Genomic DNA, 22,097 nt, shown 5'->3' with positions numbered 1-22,097 from the left:
GTACTCTCCACAGTGACCTCATGCTGTGAGGAGGAGGAGCCGCGGCCGTCTCCTACCTTTGGTCCATCAAGGGATTCATGTGGAGATAAGCCGTAAGAAAACTTTTTCGACTGGGATATTGATGACATTTACCAGGTAATAGTTTTTTTTTACTGTAAAGTTCAACGCAGGCTTGTTCATCTACATGTTTTCTTACCTTGTAAATGTCTATGCACTTGCCGGGTTTAAAGAGACAGTGAAGACTTAAGTCTTGATTTCGGCAATGAGACGCAAGCTAGCCCGCAAGAATACGTTAGGACATGCCTTTCACAAGGGAGGGACAGCGACCTAACGAGATTTATAATGTTTGTAATAAATGAAATTATTTTAGAAAGCCGAGCACAAGGGCTCATATATATTTTCAATATTGTTAAACAGTGGGATTAATATTATTGAGTATTCTTTCCAAACGTAGTCTTGACATCTCGAGCTAATATCATCGTTTCCAGCGACAAACTTTTAGCCTCCACGGGCTTTTGTTGGTCTTTGACGCCATATGCTTTACAAACTTCAGTGCCTTGTTATCATTTCATCCAGACAGCCTTCTGTGATGAGAAAACTGGCCTCATTTGATCTTTCCTGGATAGTCACTCACAGGGGAGTAACGTTATATTGAAATGCAGTATGATAAACACACCACACTTCAATTTAATTGATTTATAGCAACGGTTTGTTCCTGTCTATATTTTTTATAACATCGGAAGTTTAAGAACGGATTAACTCGCTCGCTGGTAGTGGGTGACATCAAGGATCGAGGTTTGGGAGCGAGTGACATAGCAACCTCCCCGGGTGACAGCCTGCCCCCTAACAGGGAAAAGGGATGTTATTACCCACCATTTAAGATGTGGTCCTGTTTGATGCTTGGGTTCCTATATTTTTAGATTAGTTGCGGTGGTTTTGAAATCAGGACCCAAACCAGCTGGAGGCTAGGAATCTTTGTTAGCCCACATAAAGTTGGACCGTTTACGGAAGGTTATTTTCCAGCGTTGTCTTGTAGAAGGAGTCTATGTAGGAATCAGGTGCTCGGCAAGAGCTCCTGATGCTGAAATGTCACACTGTTTTGATCAAAAGGTTCCTCACGAAATTGGTGATCCTGGCGCTGAATGTCATCTGTAAACTGTGCTGCAGCCCATACTATACCTTTACAGAACTGTCAGCAGTGAAGCTGCCTGCAAAATAACTTTTTTGATGTTGAAATCGATTTATACAATTATGGGGGACAAAGCTATGTCTGGTCTGTTGAAAGACACTGTGGTAGTGTTCATCCAGACAAAATAACACGTTTACACACATTCAGTTCAGCAATGAACAGAGTAGCCTAGTCCTAATACTATAACTTGGCAACAATACGTAAAATTACAGCCTACACCATTGCAAGACACTGAAAATGATGTCCGTGAGCTGGGTGTTTATTTGTAGTGATTGAAATGCCGACAGGGTGTCCAGGCAGAGTCTGGTTCCCACGAGGCTTCAGGCCAGTTGGACAGTAACAGGTGCTGGCACCAGACGCCCACTGCTGCTCTGGAGGTCAGAGACGGGGAGCGTTCCTGAGAGCAGGACTGCTGCTCTGGAGGTCAGAGACAGGGAGCGTTCCTGAGAGCAGGACTGCTGCTCTGGAGGTGAGAGACAGGGAGCGTTCCTGAGAGCAGGACTGCTGCTCTGGAGGTGAGAGACAGGGAGCGTTCCTGAGAGCAGGACTGCTGCTCTGGAGGTCAGAGACGGGGAGCGTTCCTGAGAGCAGGACTGCTGCTCTGGAGGTCAGAGACAGGGAGCGTTCCTGAGAGCAGGACTGCTGCTCTGGAGGTCAGAGACAGGGAGCGTTCCTGAGAGCAGGACTGCTGCTCTGGAGGTCAGAGACGGGGAGCGTTCCTGAGAGCAGGACTGCTGCTCTGGAGGTCAGAGACAGGGAGCGTTCCTGAGAGCAGGACTGCTGCTCTGGAGGTGAGAGACAGGGAGCGTTCCTGAGAGCAGGACTGCTGCTCTGGAGGTCAGAGACAGGGAGCGTTCCTGAGAGCAGGACTGCTGCTCTGGAGGTGAGAGACAGGGAGCGTTCCTGAGAGCAGGACTGCTGCTCTGGAGGTCAGAGACAGGGAGCGTTCCTGAGAGCAGGACTGCTGCTCTGGAGGTGAGAGACAGGAAGCGTTCCTGAGAGCAGGACTTCTGCTCTGTAGGTCAGAGACAGCAGGGCTCGACAATAACGATGGCCCGATGGCCCGGGGCCAGTAAAAAGTAACGTCGGGACAGTTAAACTAGCAACTCACTGGCCCGATCGGGCCACTGCAAATTATTGATTGAAAAATAATTTGCATTGTAAAAGTTAACATCCTTCATGTTTTGCTATCTGCTAAATGCATAAATAACTTTGCAGCTCGTGGGGCACACAGTTGGCAAATCAAGAGTTGAGTAGTGAGTGACGAGTGGTTGTCAAATTGTAATTCTCTAATCTCGATACATTTTTTAACAACTGGCGTGAGACAATAAAGTGAAGATGGCAGCTAAGTAGAGCTACGAGCTCAAACGGAAGCAACTTTTTTATGGAACGAAGATGCACTGTGTCGTCTGTCGTATGTTCCCGTCTAAAGCAGACAAAATTGATATTTTTACAGAAGCACCGACAATTTTCGAAAACAATACCTGACCAACCATGCTAGCAGACAGCCCCTGGTTTGCGTGACAGCTAAGCGGATGGTTGACAATCCATCTTCCAGGCCGTTGACCATGCTGGTGAGGAATTTAAATGTAGATGCCCATCGTGTTATTGCACGACTTATAACAACCGCATATCACGTAATTTAAGACGGGCCAGCCGTTCGCCTAGTTCCCCCAGGCAATTGAACTGCAGCAGAAGAATGGTGTCGACTTGGGTACTTAGTATCATACTGATAAAATGCTATGGAAGCTTTTATATATTAGCATTGAGGGACCAGAGGTTTCAGTTTCAGCCAGACAGAGTTGTGCAGAGATGGCTGTCAGCAGGGAAGAGAGCACGTCATGTTTGAGCTTAAGTCAATTGTTTAGCTGACTATTACCTTTAAATTTTTTATCACTAGAAATGTGATTTCATTTTTTTTGGTTTTTATATCCAGGATGTGTTTAATAAATGGTTAAATATGTTAACAGAATAACACAACTTATAATTCTTTGGTTTTGTTGTAACAATGATAAATTACAACTTTTGGAGGGGGGGCCAGTAAAAACTGTCTTGGGGCCAGTAAATTTCAAACCCACTGGCCCGATGGGGCCAGTGCCAAAAAATGTTAATGTTGAGCCCTGGACAGGGAGCGTTCCTGAGAGCAGGGCCCTGGAAGCCTGTGCTGCCCGCACTGGGCCCACACTATGTAGAGGCACAGCAGGGTAGCACACAGATAGGCCTATTACATGTCCACCAACAGGAAGGGCTTAGCTGAGCTAAGAGCCATTGTTATCTGACATTTACTGGGCAGGGTCGGGTTTGTGTACAAAAACAGGGAAGTGGTGTAGGTTGTCAAGGCCTCACTTGATTGGTTGGTGTGGTAGCTGGGAAAACCTGATGGATTCCCACAGCAGTTCAAAGTATGAGCTTAACAAGCAATGGGATTGATGCCAGCATCAAGAAATGTCAAGAAACATCAATCCACACCATCCACATGCCTGGGCGATGGTGTTTGTTTCAAACAGTTAATTGCTAGTGTCCAAGCACACATTGTGAAGCCTCAGTGGCTGCTCTGTTGAAGGGCCTGTTTGAGAAGGAGGACCTGTACATCATGCTCTGGACGTTTTTATGTGTCATGGTTGTTGGAGTGGTTTGAGGGGCCTGTTGTGAAATGATGCTCTAATCAATTGGCCCCTGGGCACTTTGCAGCTGAAACAAAGCAGGGTCTTGTTTGCCGTGCTGTGCGTCATGACAACCACAACCACATCACTCAGCTGGCGAGCTCCTCAGGCCTCTCATAGGTCAACACTGAAGCGGTCTCCAATTAGAAAAGAAAGTATGAATTCTTCGTATGTAGTCTTCAAGTCTTGGTAATTGGCTTTCTTTAGGCCGGATTGTTGCATAACTGGAGGGTTTGTCACCAAAAAAGAAAATACGATGTTAACAGCGTAAGGCTATCGTTTCATGTTACCTGTGAAGTGCTGATTTCTGAAGTTGCCAACAGCCAGTATCATACATGGAGATATTAGCCTTCATTAACCAATGTCCTATCCATCCTGTAAGCAATGTTGCATTGTGTAATTGCATTAGTAACAGTTTCTCAAGGGTTCAAGGCAGTTTATGTATTGAATTGTTTTTTTAACTATTTTAACCCCACCACTTAATTGTGTTGCTTCCCCCCTGGCTATCAATTAAAATGTAACAGAATTACAGGCGTACATATTGGGTTTGAGGCCTGGTGTCTGAGCACCAAGGAGAGACGTTCTGAGAGAGATCGTGGAAAAACAAGGCAGACCAGCCACGGTACCACCCTGTGAAATTCAGACTGACCTCATTAGCTCCTCTGAGAAAACAGCCTACAGTTGAAAACCGCAATTACTTTGGCCTGACAAAAAAAAGAAGTTTTACGATTCCATGCTTTAATGAACACGTTCAGCTCAATGAGGCATTCCGCTATCTGAACTGACATGCTAATAATTCATTTATGAAAGAATCCACATGAAACTTCTCTCAATGGGCTGAGGCATGATATCCAAGCCTCTGTAAGCAAGCAAGTGCGGTTGGGTGTGTATTTGAGCGTGTGTGTGTGTGTGAGTGCACGCCCACTTGCACGTGTGTATTTAAACTACCTCTTTGTGAAACAGCTGTTATTGATTAACGTTTCTGGTGTCCTGTCAGGACCGTGGAGCTAGGGGGTCTGGTGTCCTGTCAGGACCGTGGAGCTAGGGGGTCTGGTGTCCTGTCAGGACCGTGGAGCTAGGGGGTCTAGTGCCCTGTCAGGACCGTGGAGCTAGGGGGTCTGGTGCCCTGTCAGGACCGTGGAGCTAGGGGGTCTGGTGTCCTGTCGGGACCGTGGAGCTAGGGGGTCTGGTGTCCTGTCAGGACCGTGGAGCTAGGGGGTCTGGTGTCCTGTCAGGACCGTGGAGCTAGGGGGTCTGGTGTCCTGTCAGGACCGTGGAGCTAGGGGGTCTGGTGTCCTGTCAGGACCGTGGAGCTAGGGGGTCTGGTGTCCTGTCACGACCGTGGGGCTAGGGGGTCTGGTGTCCTGTCAGGACCGTGGAGCTAGGGGGTCTGGTGTCCTGTCAGGACCGTGGAGCTAGGGGGTCTGGTGTCCTGTCAGGACCGTGGAGCTAGGGGGTCTGGTGTCCTGTCAGGACCGTGGAGCTAGGGAGTCTGGTGTCCTGTCAGGACCGTGGAGCTAGGGGGTCTAGTGCCCTGTCAGGACCGTGGAGCTTGGGGGTCTGGTGTCCTGTCAGGACCGTGGAGCTAGGGGGTCTGGTGTCCTGTCAGGACCGTGGAGCTAGGGGGTCTGGTGTCCTGTCAGGACCGTGGAGCTAGGGGGTCTGGTGTCCTGTCAGGACCGTGGGGCTAGGGGGTCTAGTGTCCTGTCAGGACCGTGGGGCTAGGGGGTCTGGTGTCCTGTCAGGACCGTGGAGCTAGGGGGTCTGGTGTCCTGTCAGGGCCGTGGAGCTAGGGGGTCTGGTGTCCTGTCAGGACCGTGGAGCTAGGGGGTCTGGTGCCCTGTCAGGACCGTGGAGCTAGGGGGTCTGGTGTCCTGTCAGGACCGTGGAGCTAGGGGGTCTGGTGCCCTGTCAGGACCGTGGAGCTAGGGGGTCTGGTGCCCTGTCAGGACCGTGGAGCTAGGGGGTCTGGTGTCCTGTCAGGACCGTGGAGTTAGGGGGTCTGGTGTCCTGTCAGGACCGTGGAGCTAGGGGGTCTGGTGTCCTGTCAGGACCGTGGAGCTAGGGGGTCTGGTGTCCTGTCAGGACCGTGGAGCTAGGGGGTCTGGTGTCCTGTCAGGACCGTGGAGCTAGGGGGTCTGGTGTCCTGTCAGGACCGTGGAGCTAGGGGGTCTGGTGTCCTGTCAGGACCGTGGGGCTAGGGGGTCTGGTGTCCTGTCAGGACCGTGGTCTTTGAGGGAAACACTCAAGGTAAAGACTGGTCTCCTGTGACGTCTACACTTTAAAACCCCGCCACCAAAAATACTTTCATAATGAGGTTCCCAGTGGCATTTGGTTTACATTTCTGACTGACTGAAGTCATAACATGCACACGAAGTATGCACTTCATGTGGGAGTTAACTTGGTAAACTGTCCAGTGTCGATCATCATGTAGACTAAAATATTGACCTATTAGGCCATTCAGAAGCAGTTCTCCCTGATCCCTGCCTTGGACTAGCTGCATGAGAGTCTCCTCATACTGCCTCGCCGTGCGGCCGACGGGAGACCAGGCTAATCATGAACCTGTGTTCTGGTGTTGAGAGCTGTCGAGGGCTTATCTCTGACCTGTCTGAGAGGAACACCTGTGGAATGTTTCTCAGACACATAAACCTGGAGTGATTTACTTTAGGCGCACAGCTGCTTTAGCCCAGGCCCAGTACATCCTGGTCCCCATGCTGCCAGAGGCCCAGGCCCAGTAGACCCTGGTCCCCATGCTGCCAGAGGCCCAGGTCCAGTACACCCTGGTCCCCATGCTGCCAGAGGCCCAGGTCCAGTAGACCCTGGTCCCCATGCTGCCAGAGGACCAGGTCCAGTACACCCTGGTCCCCATGCTGCCAGAGGACCAGGTCCAGTAGACCCTGGTCCCCATGCTGCCAGAGGACCAGGTCCAGTACATCCTGGTCCCCATGCTGCCAGAGGCCCAGGTCCAGTACACCCTGGTCCCCATGCTGCCAGAGGCCCAGGTCCAGTACACCCTGGTCCCCATGCTGCCAGAGGCCCAGGTCCAGTACACCCTGGTCCCCATGCTGCCAGAGGACCAGGTCCAGTACATCCTGGTCCCCATGCTGCCAGAGGCCCAGGTCCAGTAGACCCTGGTCCCCATGCTGCCAGAGGCCCAGGTCCAGTAGACCCTGGTCCCCATGCTGCCAGAGGACCAGGTCCAGTACACCCTGGTCCCCATGCTGCCAGAGGCCCAGGCCCAGTAGACCCTGGTCCCCATGCTGCCAGAGGACCAGGTCCAGTACACCCTGGTCCCCATGCTGCCAGAGGCCCAGGTCCAGTAGACCCTGGTCCCCATGCTGCCAGAGGCCCAGGTCCAGTACACCCTGGTCCCCATGCTGCCAGAGGCCCAGGTCCAGTAGACCCTGGTCCCCATGCTGCCAGAGGACCAGGTCCAGTACACCCTGGTCCCCATGCTGCCAGAGGCCCAGGTCCAGTAGACCCTGGTCCCCATGCTGCCAGAGGACCAGGTCCAGTAGACCCTGGTCCCCATGCTGCCAGAGGACCAGGTCCAGTACACCCTGGTCCCCATGCTGCCAGAGGCCCAGGTCCAGTACATCCTGGTCCCCATGCTGCCAGAGGCCCAGGTCCAGTAGACCCTGGTCCCCATGCTGCCAGAGGCCCAGGTCCAGTAGACCCTGGTCCCCATGCTGCCAGAGGACCAGGTCCAGTACACCCTGGTCCCCATGCTGCCAGAGTCTTCCAGACGGTCGTCATCCCCCCATATCTACTCTCATTTCTTCTGACGCTGTTCCAGAAAAATAGCCTCCTGACCTCAAAAATACTATGAAAGGAACTTTGTGAATGGAGGTAATGTGTGCTCATGGAGAAACCTGTAGACTTTAAACTTGGGCTGTTAATGTTTGACCTTAATCAAACAGCAGGAAGCTTTCTGACATATATCCGGCCATGTAGACCATTGGCTTGATCTGAGCTGTAGGACATGAACCTCCTATTAAGTTAGATGGCCTGCAAATTACATTACAGCCTACTAACCAATACCATTACTGTTAGGTGGGGCTCCATGTTTCTGCATAATCGTTTGAGTGACTCACTTGCAGTGTGGTCTGATAAATCAGTGTAGTAAATAAATCAAGAGAGAGGGAGGGAGAGAGAGGGAGAGAGAGGGAGGGAGAGAGAGAGAGGGAGGAAGGGAGAGAGGGAGGGAGACGGAGAGGGAGAGAGACACGGGGAGAGAGACGGAGAGAGAGACGGAGAGACAGAGAGAGAGACGGAGAGAGACGGAGAGACAGAGAGAGAGAGAGACGGAGAGACGGAGAGAGAGACGGAGAGAGACGGAGAGAGACAGAGAGAGAGGCAGGAAATTATTCCAGTGTGTTTTCCGACTCTAAATGGTGTTGCTGTGTGGGCTCCACTTGATGACCTCACCCGGATGTGATTCTCTTCTTGTTTGGCCATGTTCTTACCGTCAAGTAGAAAGGTCATAAGGACACTCCCTGAACTGCTTACTGGAGCTCTTAAAAGCAGATTTGTCTGTCAGAGATTATCCCAAAGTACTGGAACTCTGAGGCTGTGATGTTGACAGAGGCTATCCCAGGTAAAAGTGAGTGAGGTTTATAAAAGAGGGATGAGCAGTGCCTTGTCTGGTAGACCCTCCTGTCGGGCTGAGGCAGTTTCCACAGCCTAGGGTGTGACTGTAAATCCTTGAGTAATGATCGCTTTCTGAAACATGCCTCAACTCTTCAGTGCCCTGGGAGCCTGTGCAGGACTACTCACAATGTTACTCAGAAACTGTTGGGAATGGAAAGTTGTTATACAGGTGGGGTGTATAGTTCCAAACGCTGACAGACTAGCGCTATGGAGACGGCTAGCTGTCTGTATGACACTGGGTAGGCTAAACACTAACACCAGTGGGATAATACATCAGACTCATCTGTTTAATTTTGAGCTAAGCTATGTGGAATGTCTATTAGGATGATGTAGAACAGTTTTTGTTGCCCATGGTGCGTTTTCCTCCTTGAATCCTTCATGACAATCTTTTCTGCCTGGGAGCTAAACATGGAGCCACATTAAGAGAGGGGACCTGACAGTTTCCCATGGTTTTGCATAACTGACTAGAGTTTATGAGAACTGTGCTCCAGGTGTATATCTCAGGTGAACTTCCCAAGCAGGTTGTACAATAGGGCTCTTCAGCCCTGTTTCTGGAGAGATGCGTTCCTGAGGTTTGTGCTCCAACCCCAGTTGTAACTAACCCGATTCAAAACATCAACCAGCTAGGCCTTAGAAACAGGTGAGGTAGTGTTGGAGTTGAAACCTTCTGGAAGATAGCCTGCACAGATTAGTATTGTTGTGACTGTGTATGTCTGACTATCTTGTCTAACTAACTGTTTTCATGCATGTTGACACTCAGTCATGTTGGATAAAAAAAAAAAAAAAAAAAAATAGTTTTGAAAGATTGTTGTCTCTGGACATGAGGAAAGGTGAAGCTAACGAGTTCCGTTTGATAAATGTGCTACATTTTCACTAACAACATATTTGTGCAATCCATCCAGTTCTCTCTTTGAGAAGTTCAAAGTTAAGACTTTGGGTGTACTGTTATGATAAAAAAGGGTATAGTATTATTCGAGTTGAGCATTTAGACCCTTTAGGAAACAGAAAAGAGAACCAGCAGTTAACTGTTAACAGTTAAGTGCTCTAACAAGTTAATCATCACCACTGTTGGTAGAACAACTGTCAATGTTTAGTTAGCCTACCTCGTGGCTATAATATATCATATTATAACATAAAGTATAGCCTACGTAGCTCAGAGAAAGGTAAACTGGTTTAATCTGACACCTCAGCCAGCCAGCCGCACCTTCCCTCCCCTAATAGTGAGTGGACCATGGTCTTTATATTTTCCGTGGTGTGGAGGGATGGATGTGAATCCTACTGGCAGAACAGGTAGCAATCTTCTCTCAATAGATTTGAGAAATGGAGAACTTCCCTTTTTTTCTTTTTACAGAGGACTTCTCTGATCCTAAATGGATTAACGCTCTGGGTGTGTGGAAGGTCAAAACCACCAGTGAAAGTCTGTGTCACTATGACAACTCTGTGGAAGTTTGAGAGGATTAAATCATGTACAACCCCTGGTGGTGGAGGGGTGGGATAGTAGTGCAGGGGTGGGGTAGAGGTGGAGGGCTGTGGGGTAGTGCTGCAGTGGTGGGGTAGTGGCGGAGGGGTGGGGTAGAGGTGGAGGGCTGTGGGGTAACAGCTTCATAGCACAGGGTAACAGCTTCATAGCACAGGGTAACAGCTTCATAGCACAGGGTAACAGCTTCATAGCACAGGGTAACAGCTTCATAACACAGGGTAACAGCATCATAACGCAGGGTAAAAGCATCCTAGCTGTGGGGTAGTGGTGGTAGCCAGACAGAGGATGTGCAGCTCAGAGGAAGCCGTTCATCCAGGCTGCTGAAAGCTCTCTCTCCATTGTTTGCTGTCTGACGGAGGACAAAGCAGCGCGCTGGTCTCCAGCAGGCCTGTGTATGAGCCTGGCCTGAGGCCACCAGAAAACAATCCTGCTTCCCCTATACACACTCTTATAGAGCTCTGTCTCCCACGCCTGCGGAGGAGCAGAGCCATGGCCCTATTAAGCACATGCCACCTTTCGCATTGTGCAAGGTGAGACTCTATTCTTCTGTCAACCTGTGTTGGGCTGAACTCTATCCAGACAGAGGGACCTGTGGGAAAGCAGGGCTACCTGTTGATAACCCCTCAGGTTTCCAATTTTTCTAGGCTGAAAAGAAACTCTGTCATAGGTCATAGTACCACACGCTGGAGTAATCTCTATTATTGTTAGCCGAAGCTGCACCAGGTAAAAGCTGCTTGAGGTGTGATGGCAGTGACACAGACCAGGTGGAGATAGATAGTAGCAGCTTAAGAAGTCCCACAGTGGATCAATACATAAAGGTTAGCATACACAAAGGTTAGCATACACAAAGGTTAGCATACTTAAAGGTTAGAAATGCGGGGGAAGTAGCAGAATGCCTTGAACCAAGAGCCCCCTCTTTCTCACTCTCTCTTTTACTCCTTTTCACTGTGACTCTCTGTCTCTGTTAACTCTCTCGCTCTCTCTCTCTCTCTCTCTCTCTCTCTCTCTCTCTCTCTCTCTCTCTCTCTCTCTCTCTCTCTCTCTCTCTCTCTCTCATATGTTTCTGTCAGACGTCAGGACTGTGGGAGTGCTGCTAGCTGTTCTCAGTATGTGAATACTGAGTGTGTGTTCTCTCTTCCTGTAGTCAGTGTCTTATGCCCACAAAGCCCGTTCAGCCACGTTGGTTCTTTGGCAGTTCTGCTTGAGGTTTGCTATAGAGAGGCCCTTTAAGGGGCCCTGCTTCTAGAAGATAATACCCCAACTTCATTACTGCGGCTTAGAGAGACTACCTTATCGAGCTATGTGGTCATACTGAGATGGGCTGTTAGAGGTAGGCTGTGTGGTTAGACTGAGATGGGCTGTGAGATGGGCTGTTAGAGGTAGGCTGTGTGGTTAGACTGAGATGGGCTGTGAGATGGGCTGTTAGAGGTAGGCTGTGTGGTTAGACTGAGATGGGCTGTTAGAGGTAGGCTGTGTGGTTAGACTGAGATGGGCTGTGAGATGGGCTGTTAGAGGTAGGCTGTGTGGTTAGACTGAGATGGGCTGTTAGAGGTAGGCTGTGTGGTTAGACTGAGATGGGCTGTTAGAGGTAGGCTGTGTGGTTAGACTGAGATGGGCTGTTAGAGGTAGGCTGTGTGGTCATACTGAGATGGGCTGTTAGAGGTAGGCTGTGTGGTTAGACTGAGATGGGCTTGGTTGAACTGGTGGATGGGGGGAAAGAGATTTGAACCTCATGACCCCAAAAGAGATTTCCTTACAGAGGTTACTGTTCTCCCCCTACTAAATCTCATGGCTTTTTGATGTTGATTTTGTGACCGTTTGAGAGTGTCACATTGGTTTCATGAGGCCAGATCAGAGATGGCTCTGGGCCAGATGTCTGACCAGGCTGCCGGTCCTCACGGAACATCTGCTCACTTCAGAAAGCTCCTCTGCAGGGCTTCCTGTCTCATTAAAGGTGCAGATGTACGGAGCAGAGGCGGGGGTAGGGGGGCCCCCCTGGTCTGGAGCAGAGGCGGGGGGAAGGGGGCCCCCCCTGGTCTGGGGCAGAGGCGGGGGTAGGGGGCCCCCCTGGTCTGGAGCAGAGGCGGGGGTAGGGGGCCTCCCCTGGTCTGGGGCAGAGGCGGGGGTAGGGGGCCTCCCCTGGTGTGGGGCAGAGGCGGGGGTAGGGGGCCCCCCCTGGTGTGGGGCAGAGGCGGGGGTTGGGGGCCTCCCCTGGTGTGGGGCAGAGGCGGGGGTAGGGGGCCCCCCCTGGTGTGGGGCAGAGGCGGGGGTAGGGGGCCCCCCCTGGTGTGGGGCAGAGGCGGGGGTAGGGGGCCCCCCCTGGTGTGGGGCGGGGGTAGGGGGCCTCCCCTGGTGTGGGGCAGAGGCGGGGGTAGGGGGCCCCCCCTGGTCTGGGGCAGAGGCGGGGGTAGGGGGCCTCCCCTGGTCTGGGGCAGAGGCCGGGGTAGGGGGCCCCCCCTGGTCTGGGGCAGAGGCGGGGGTAGGGGGCCTCCCCTGGTCTGGGGCAGAGGCCGGGGTAGGGGGCCTCCCCTGGTGTGGGGCAGAGGCGGGGGTAGGGGGCCCCCCCTGGTGTGGGGCAGAGGCGGGGGTAGGGGGCCCCCCCTGGTGTGGGGCGGGGGTAGGGGGCCCCCCCTGGTGTGGGGCGGGGGTAGGGGGCCTCCCCTGGTGTGGGGCAGAGGCGGGGGTAGGGGGCCCCCCCTGGTCTGGGGCAGAGGCGGGGGTAGGGGGCCTCCCCTGGTCTGGGGCAGAGGCGGGGGTAGGGGGCCTCCCCTGGTGTGGGGCAGAGGCGGGGGTAGGGGGCCCCCCCTGGTCTGGGGCAGAGGCGGGGGTAGGGGGCCCCCCCTGGTCTGGGGCAGAGGCGGGGGTAGGGGGCCTCCCCTGGTCTGGGGCAGAGGCCGGGGTAGGGGGCCTCCCCTGGTGTGGGGCAGAGGCGGGGGTAGGGGGCCCCCCCTGGTGTGGGGCGGGGGTAGGGGGCCTCCCCTGGTGTGGGGCAGAGGCGGGGGTAGGGGGGCCCCCCTGGTCTGGGGCAGAGGCGGGGGTAGGGGGCCTCCCCTGGTCTGGGGCAGAGGCCGGGGTAGGGGGCCTCCCCTGGAGCCCACCTGGCCCTGAGCTGGGCGTCAGGACAGCACAGGGAGCGTCATGCTCTGCCTCAGAACAGCTTCTCCTTTAGCTTTCAGAGTCGGGGTGGTTGGAAACGGAGGTGGTCCAGTAAGTGGATCGGAGTCAGCTATGAGGTCTCCCATTCTGAGTGACAGGATGTCGTCATCATGACATGATGATTCCATTCTGATCTGGGTGGATCTTCTCTGTTTACTTCATGATTCACGTCTGTAGCATAAGCATCTGTGTTTCCTGGCTTTGTTACAAATAAAACCGTTGATTCATATACTGTACTTTTTACCATCTCAACCGGTAACCCCCTCCCTGGTTACTTCAAATTAAGCTACCAAACTGGCAATGTGTTCTAATCTTATCTTAAAAACATCAAGACCTTTTCTGCCTTGGGAACTAGATTGATTTATAGCTGTTCTGTCTAGGCTGTGGTCGGGGGAAAGTTGTGACATGTTTTGGATTTGATTCTTCTTGAAGAGGACACTCATTCTCATGGTGTGTTTTTGTTAGAAGAATTGGTCTTTCTGGCTGCTAGAAGGAAGGCTCTTCTCATTTCCTCCAACTCGGCCTGTGTTTGTTTATTGTTTCTGAGGGGATGACCCCCCCCCACCCCCCCACCCCCCCCCACACACACACACAGCCAGCTACACACCAACACTGTGACCAGCCAGCTAAACACCAACACTGTGACCAGCCAGCTACACACCAACACTGTGACCAGCCAGCTACACACCAACACTGTGACCAGCCAGCTACAGACCAACACTGTGACCAGCCAGCTACACACCAACACTGTGACCAGCCAGCTACACACCAACACTGTGACCAGCCAGCTACACCCCAATACTGTGACCAGCCAGCTACACACCAACACTGTGACCAGCCAGCTACACCCCAATACTGTGACCAGCCAGCTACACACCAACACTGTGACCAGCCAGCTACACCCCAATACTGTGACCAGCCAGCTACACACCAACACTGTGACCAGCCAGCTACACACTGTGACCAGCCAGCTACACACCAACACTGTGACCAGCCAGCTACACACTGTGACCAGCCAGCTACACACCAACACTGTGTCCATCCAGACTCACACAGTCACAGTGATTCTGCTCAGGCATCAGTCTGTTAGCCTACAGGCTTGTGTTGTTCAATCACCCTAGCCCAGGTCTTTCTCCTGCTCTGGTAGTCTTGTTCAGCCTAAATACTAACCCAGTCTATAGTGTTAGGTCCATATACACCCTACCCAAATCTGTATTGTGTACCATGTATATCCTCACATCAACATGTCCCCTATAGTAGAGCTGAATTATGTTCTTGTCCTGCTGTGTCTGAGGGTGATGATGTCACCCGAGCCCATTGTTTGACGCTCATTGGAGGCATCCGATGTCAGACACCACAAACCAGCTCTGCCTGTTCACCGAGCAGAGACACCTGACCAGCAGCCAGCAGGGTAACAGTTTCATAACGCAGGGTAACAGCTTCATAGCACAGGGTAACAGCTTCATAGCACAGGGTAACAGCTTCATAACACAGGGTAACAGCATCATAACGCAGGGTAAAAGCATCCTAACGCAGGGTAACAGCATCATAACGCAGGGTAAGAGCTTCATAACGCAGGGTAACAGCATCATAACGCAGGGTAAAAGCATCCTAACGCAGGGTAACAGCATCATAACGCAGGGTAAGAGCTTCATAACGCAGGGTAACAGCTTCATAACGCAGGGTAACAGCATCATAACGCAGGGTAACAGCATCATAACGCAGGGTAACAGCTTCATAACGCAGGGTAACAGCATCATAACGCAGGGTAAAAGCATCATAACGCAGGGTAACAGCATCATAACGCAGGGTAACAGCTTCATAACGCAGGGTAACGGCATCATAACGCAGGGTAACGGCTTCATAACGCAGGGTAACGGCATCATAAGGCAGGGTAACGGCTTCATAACGCAGGGTAACGGCTTCATAACGCAGTGTAACGGCTTCATAACGCAGGGTAACTGCTTCATAACGCAGGGTAACAGCATCATAACGCAGGGTAACAGCATCATAACGCAGGGTAACAGCATCATAACGCAGGGTAACGGCTTCATAACGCAGGGTAACGGCTTCATAACGCAGGGTAACGGCTTCATAACGCAGGGTAACGGCTTCATAACGCAGGGTAACGGCATCATAACGCAGGGTAACAGCATCATAACGCAGGGTAACAGCTTCATTACTAGGGGTGGAACGGTACACTGAAGTCACATACCCCACAACCAGTGACGTGCGTTAATGTCAGTAAGAGGCTAGGCACTTGAATGGGAAAATGTGTCCAAACTTTTGACTGGTACTGTACATGTTGAAGAATACAGGATCGAAGTGCGCAAGTTTTTTTTTTTTTATTATGCGTAACTGCTACATTCGTCATCGTAACGTCTAAACAATTGGAATAACACACATATTGCATATATAAATCACAAGAATCAAACAGTAAAAATACATACAAGTTTATTAAATAAAATGATTTAATAAAAATGTTCACGTTTGAATTTTGGCAGGGTAGGCAGTGCCCACCTTGCCTACCCAGACTGCAGGTCACTGCCCACAACTGCTGAACAACGCCGACACACAGTGCTTGTCTTATTCTCCACTCTCTCGCCTGTACTACTGTAACTGAATGGGAAACCGAAGTTTTCCCAAACTTGCAATCTTAAGGCCGGCAGGTCCTCATCGTGGGTCGCCACCACTCGCCATACTCGTCCTTTGTGCTGCTAGCTAGCCTAGCTCTGACTCACGGCGGCGCCAATCAGAGCTTCAGAGCTACAGATTAGATGTCCTTAAAGAACACGAGTATCTAACAGTAGTTCCACATTACATTAATTAATTTGCACGCAAGTTTTAATTAATTTTTATACCGTGTATTCTCCATGTAATTTCATGCACCGAACCGTGACGCCCGTACCGTATGATGATGTTACCCTGGGTAACAGCATCATAATGCAGGGTAACAACTTCATAACGCAGGGTAACACCAGATCTCTGGAGCCCCAGGGTGGCTGTGGCACAGAGGGACCAGTCCCCCTTCTAATCCCTCTCTTTTGTGCCCTCGTTAGTGGTTATCTTCCTGTCTCGTTGGCTGGGGAACTGCAATGCCACGAGTCGACAATTGCTGTAAATTGCAGCTCAGTGCAAAAGGATTTAGAGGAATTTGGGCCAGCACGCTTCCGCAAACGGCACACTTTCACACGCAGCCTCTGGGAAATGGAGTTAGACGTTCATGGTGTCCTGCTGGTACAGTAGCACGCAAAGGGGGTCAGTAACGGGCACAAGCATATTCACAGTGACAGACTGGGTGGGAAGATTGTGGACTCAGTAGTTGAGGCAAGGAACATGACGATTGAGCTGTTGTTTCATGAAACACTGCCTGTAGAATGTAGGCTGTGTTTACTTAACTATGTCACCGAAATGGAATGGGATCTTTTGTTGATAAAGAATGAGTTCCCATAGATGTAGGCTGTCGTCTCACTGCTCAGGGACAGTGTCGTCTCACTGCTCAGGGACAGTGTCGTCTCACTGCTCAGGGACAGTGTCGTCTCACTGCTCAGGGACAGTGTTGTCTCACTGCTCAGGGACAGTGTCGTCTCTCTGCTCAGGGACAGTGTTGTCTCTCTGCTCAGGGACAGTGTCATCTCACTGCTCAGGGACAGTGTCGTCTCACTGCTCAGGGACAGTGTCGTCTCTCTGCTCAGGGACAGTGTCGTCTCACTGCTCAGGGACAGTGTCATCTCTCTACTCAGGGACAGTGCCGTCTCACTGCTCAGGGACAGTGTCGTCTCACTGCTCAGGGACAGTGTCGTCTCACTGCTCAGGGACAGTGTCGTCTCTCTGCTCAGGGACAGTGCCGTCTCACTGCTCAGGGACAGTGTCGTCTCACTGCTCAGGGACAGTGCCGTCTCACTGCTCAGGGACAGTGTCGTCTCACTGCTCAGGGACAGTGTCGTCTCACTGCTCATGGACAGTGTCGTCTCTGGTCTGGGCACCGTTTTTGTAATAAATAAGTCACCGGAAATAGTGTGTTTTTGACTGGTCATGTGCAAGCTATTTGCTGGGTGGGGATGAGCAGATCATGTACAGCTCAGTGGTAGAGCACACAAATGCATATCAAGCGGTCGCGGGCTCAAATCTTGCCTCTGTACATTTGCTTCAGATAACAGATGCACTTCTCACCACACTAGATAGATACATCCATTCAAGGTTGTCTTTTTGTGTAGTAGTGTATCTTTTAAAGATCAGTCTGTGTATGTTTGTTTATATGTTATTTAGACCTGTGCATGATAAATAACAGTTAGTTTGATTCAAATGAGAAAATCCAATCAGCTGAGGGCACGTCACCCTCATTATCATAACCGAATCACAGCCCGACATCAAAGCAGCATTCCCAGACAGTCAGGTACAACAGGTCTGCAGAGACATCACTGTGTGCATGAGCAGCAACAAGGAAACAGGGAGTGAGACCAGGGAGTGAGACCAGGGAGTGAGACCAGGGGGTGAGACCAGGGGGTGAGACCAGGGAGTGAGACCAGGGAGTGAGACCAGGGGGTGAGACCAGGTTTGTGAGACCAGGGAGAGAGACCAGGGAGAGAGACCAGGTTTGTGAGACCAGGGAGTGAGACCATGTTTGTGAGACCAGGGAGTGAGACCATGTTTGTGAGACCAGGTTTGTGAGAGCAGGGAGAGAGACCAGGTTTGTGAGACCAGGGAGAGAGACCAGGTTTGTGAGACCAGGGAGTGAGACCAGGGAGAGAGACCAGGGAGAGAGACCAGGGAGTGAGACCAGGGAGTGAGACCAGGGAGTGAGACCAGGGAGAGAGACCAGGGAGAGAGACCAGGGAGTGAGACCAGGGAGTGAGACCAGGGAGAGAGACCACGTTTATGAGACCAGGGAGAGAGACCAGGGAGAGAGACCAGGGAGTGAGACCAGGGAGTGAGACCAGGGAGAGAGACCAGGGAGTGAGACCAGGGAGAGAGACCAGGGGGTGAGACCAGGGAGTGAGACCAGGGAGAGAGACCAGGGAGTGAGACCAGGGAGTGAGACCAGGGAGAGAGACCACGTTTGTGAGACCAGGGAGTGAGACCACGTTTGTGAGACCAGGGAGAGAGACCAGGGAGAGAGACCAGGGAGTGAGACCAGGGAGTGAGACCAGGGAGTGAGACCAGGGAGAGAGACCAGGGAGTGAGACCAGGGAGTGAGACCACGTTTGTGAGACCAGGGAGTGAGACCACGTTTGTGAGACCAGGGAGAGAGACCAGGGAGAGAGACCAGGGAGAGAGACCAGGGAGTGAGACCAGGGAGAGAGACCACGTTTGTGAGACCAGGGAGTGAGACCACGTTTGTGAGACCAGGGAGAGAGACCAGGGAGAGAGACCAGGTTTGTGAGACCAGGGAGTGAGACCATGTTTGTGAGACCAGGGAGTGAGACCATGTTTGTGAGACCAGGTTTGTGAGAGCAGGGAGAGAGACCAGGTTTGTGAGACCAGGGAGAGAGACCAGGTTTGTGAGACCAGGGAGTGAGACCACGTTTGTGAGACCAGGGAGAGAGACCAGGGAGAGAGACCAGGGAGTGAGACCAGGGAGAGAGACCAGGGAGAGAGACCAGGGAGTGAGACCAGGGAGAGAGACCAGGGAGTGAGACCAGGGAGTGAGACCAGGGAGTGAGACCAGGGAGAGAGACCACGTTTATGAGACCAGGGAGAGAGACCAGGGAGAGAGACCAGGGAGTGAGACCAGGGAGTGAGACCAGGGAGAGAGACCAGGGAGTGAGACCAGGGAGAGAGACCAGGGGGTGAGACCAGGGAGTGAGACCAGGGAGAGAGACCAGGGAGTGAGACCAGGGAGTGAGACCAGGGAGAGAGACCACGTTTGTGAGACCAGGGAGTTAGACCACGTTTGTGAGACCAGGGAGAGAGACCAGGGAGAGAGACCAGGGAGTGAGACCAGGGAGTGAGACCACGTTTGTGAGACCAGGGAGAGAGACCAGGGAGTGAGACCAGGGAGTGAGACCAGGGAGTGAGACCAGGGAGAGAGACCAGGGAGTGAGACCAGGGAGTGAGACCAGGGAGAGAGACCATGGAGAGAGACCAGGGAGAGAGACCAGGGAGAGAGACCACGTTTGTGAGACCACGTTTGTGAGACCAGGGAGAGAGACCAGGGAGAGAGACCAGGGAGTGAGACCAGGGAGAGAGACCAGGGAGTGAGACCAGGAAGTGAGACCAGGGAGAGAGACCAGGGAGTGAGGCCTCCTTCACAGGAGGCCTGAGTTCTGGCTCTGGGATCTGGGTGTGTGTGTGTGAGCAAGTATGTTTGTGTGTGTGTGAGTACATGTAGAGGTGTGTGCGTGTCTGTGTGTGTGTGAGTGGCTCTGTGATTGTGTGTGTGTGTGTGTGTGTGTGTTGGTCCAAGACGCCCTTATTTGGCCGAGTCTCTGGTTTGTGTCACCGTTGGGAGCAGAGTTCCAGATACAGCGGCCTATACCAGCAAGGCCAGGAGGGCCGTGGAAAAAGAGTTTATTAGGACGAGCCGTACTACTGTGGTAAGGAAACCTGGCCAGGAATAAGAAAACCAGCCTGGTAGTTATAGGCTTATTATCCAGTAAACACACACTTCTGAAACTCAACTCAAAGTAGCCTTTGGCCCAAGTTTCATAGAAACATCTGACCAGAACGCCGAGCGAGGCCTGTTTCCATAGCAGCCTGGTGTGTGACGGAGTCAGGAAAGGCCCAAGTTCAGCAGCCTCGTAGCATCAATTACATGTGGAATGCCAGGAATCCGACAGATTGTTTTCCAGCATAACAAGATAACAGACCTGGTTGGTTCTCTTTAAATATTAGGGCATTCTTTCCACGCCGCCCCTTCTGAGTGACCTGGCGGGCTGGGGGAGCTGTGGGAAAAATCCCAGCCACGTGTCAGGAGACGAGTGGATGAAATGCTGGATGTGTTGTCATCAGCATGTGAAGTTCCTGTTGGTTTGAGCAGCCTGCGTCTCTGGGCCGGTGAGGGGGGGTGGGTGTGTTTTGGGTGGGACCCGCGGGGAAGGAATCTCGGTTCTGTACTGTTCTAGAATGTTCTGTTCTAGTCTGTTCTGCTCTAGTCTGTTCTGTTCTAGAATGTTCTTTTCTATTCTGTACTTTTCCTGTCTGTTCTGTTCTAGTCTGTTCTAGTATTTACATTTAGTCATTTAGCAGACGCTCTTATCCAGAGTGACTTACAGTAAGTACAGGGACATTCCCCCCGAGGCAAGTAGGGTGAAGTGCCTTGCCCAAGGACACAACGTCATTTTGCATGACCGGGAATCAAACCGGCAACCTTATCATTACTAGCCCGACTCCCTAACCGCTCAGCCACCTGACTCCCTAGTATGCACTGCCTTTGTCCTGGTCTGTGTTTTGGCTTGCCTGTATTGTAAGTGAACTGTCTGTGCTTTTTGCAGGGGGCAGAGTGATCAGGTCCAGCAGTCACACCAGGTCCAGCAGTCACACCAGGTCCAGCAGTCACACCAGGTCCAGCAGTCACACCAGGTCCAGCAGTCACACCAGGTCCAGCAGTCACACCAGGTCCAGCAGTCACACCATGTTCAAGGCAGTGCTGAAGAAGAACAGAGACGGAGGGAAGGGCAGCAGGAAGGAGACAGGTATGTGAGACGGGAGTGGCCGCGTCACTCTGACCCTCCGGCTACAACCAGGAAGTCAGGCAGGAAGTCAGGCAGGAAGTCAACAACAGCCAGTCTTGCTTTGTTTCTAAGGAAGACCCAAAGCTGCACCAGACTGAAGTCTCCTGTGTAATCATGTCTCTCAACAGTTCAGTTCTCCCTTTTCACATATTGTGAAAAGAAAACATTTAAAAAAAGAGTTTGTTTAGTGTCTGGGAGGTCGATAGTCTGTTTGGTGTTCTGAAGAGACAGATAATGTTCATTGAGAGAGACAAAAAGAAAATACCCAGACTCTCGCATGGCCGCTCTGTCTGCAAACATGTGGTCGTCTCAGCCAGCGTGTGGAACAGGCGTGGTTTGAACATATAAGGTCATAAAAGCAGTGTCCCTGTCTGGGCCACTCAGCAGTGGGCTCCTGGGTGAGGAATGAGTTTGTTTTTCTTTTTAACGACACACAAACACAAACTGCACACACGCCCTGTCCTGTATGAGGTCCAGTCATCCAGGCAGGCCCAAGACACCACACATGAAACTCAGTGTTAGAAGGTGGGTAAGAGTTGATGAAACGTCTGGATAATATTCTTCCGTAGTTGGATTCTCCGTCCTCATGACTGAAGTGTTGGTGTGACTACAGCTCCCAGCAGCCAGCAGTCTCTGAGTTCTGATCACCAGACCCTCAGGCCTTCTATCTCCACATCGTGCAAATGATAGTGTCTGATGTGGCTGTCCCAGGTGCAGGTGCTAGTTAAACAGTGCGTCAGTGGTTCCGTGTCTCCTCCGGCGCTTCCCGGAATCACAGTGTCACTTTCTCCTGTCTCAGGATCTCCCTGAGATCAGGCTGGGTCTTGTTTTTAGGTCGACTGAGTGTGATTTTAATGGGAGGTTGAGACGTTAGATATATGCGGTGCTAGGTTGCGGTGCTAGGTTGCGGTGCTAGGTTACACCTTCAGACACACAGCGCTCTGTCGCTTTCGTTCTGTTTGTCTCTCACTCTTTCTCTCCCTTTGTCATTCACTCATTTTCTCTGTTTCACCTCTCTCTCTGTATCTCCCTCTCCTCCCACCTTCCATCTCCCTCTCTCCCTCTCTCCCTCTCTCCCTCTCCCACCTCCCCTCTCCTTTTCCACCTTCCTTCCCTCTCTCTCTCCCTCTCTCCCTCTCCCACCTTCCCTCTCTCCTTCTCCACCTTCCCTGTCCCTCTCTCTCTCCCTCTCTCCCTTTCCCACCTTCCCTCTCTCCTTCTCCACCTCCCCTCTCCCTCTCCCACCTTCCCTCTCCCTCTCTCCTTCCCTCTCCCTCTCCCCTCTC

The 22,097-nt window shown here is 52.0% G+C and overlaps 1 protein-coding gene across 4 annotated transcripts in view; it reads left to right on the top strand.

The window, feature by feature from the left end:
• The window catches only part of tanc1b (tetratricopeptide repeat, ankyrin repeat and coiled-coil containing 1b), a 158,577-nt gene continuing 136,480 nt past the window's right edge, over positions 1 to 22,097 (top strand). For all 4 annotated transcript variants that reach the window (XR_009929806.1, XM_062457986.1, XM_062457985.1 and 1 more), the window contains exons 1-2: positions 1 to 135; positions 20,572 to 20,772. Coding sequence is in view for 3 of the 4 variants with exons in the window: in XM_062457986.1 (XP_062313970.1) it covers positions 20,712 to 20,772 (61 nt within the window). In the remaining variant the exon portion in view is untranslated. The remainder of the gene's footprint in view (positions 136 to 20,571; positions 20,773 to 22,097) is intronic.

Source organism: Osmerus eperlanus, chromosome 3, assembly GCF_963692335.1.
Source record: "Osmerus eperlanus chromosome 3, fOsmEpe2.1, whole genome shotgun sequence".
In the NCBI taxonomy this organism is placed as follows: Eukaryota; Metazoa; Chordata; class Actinopteri; order Osmeriformes; family Osmeridae; genus Osmerus; species Osmerus eperlanus.
Note: the sequence above shows the minus strand (reverse complement) of the source record. Positions and strands in the feature narration are given on the sequence as shown.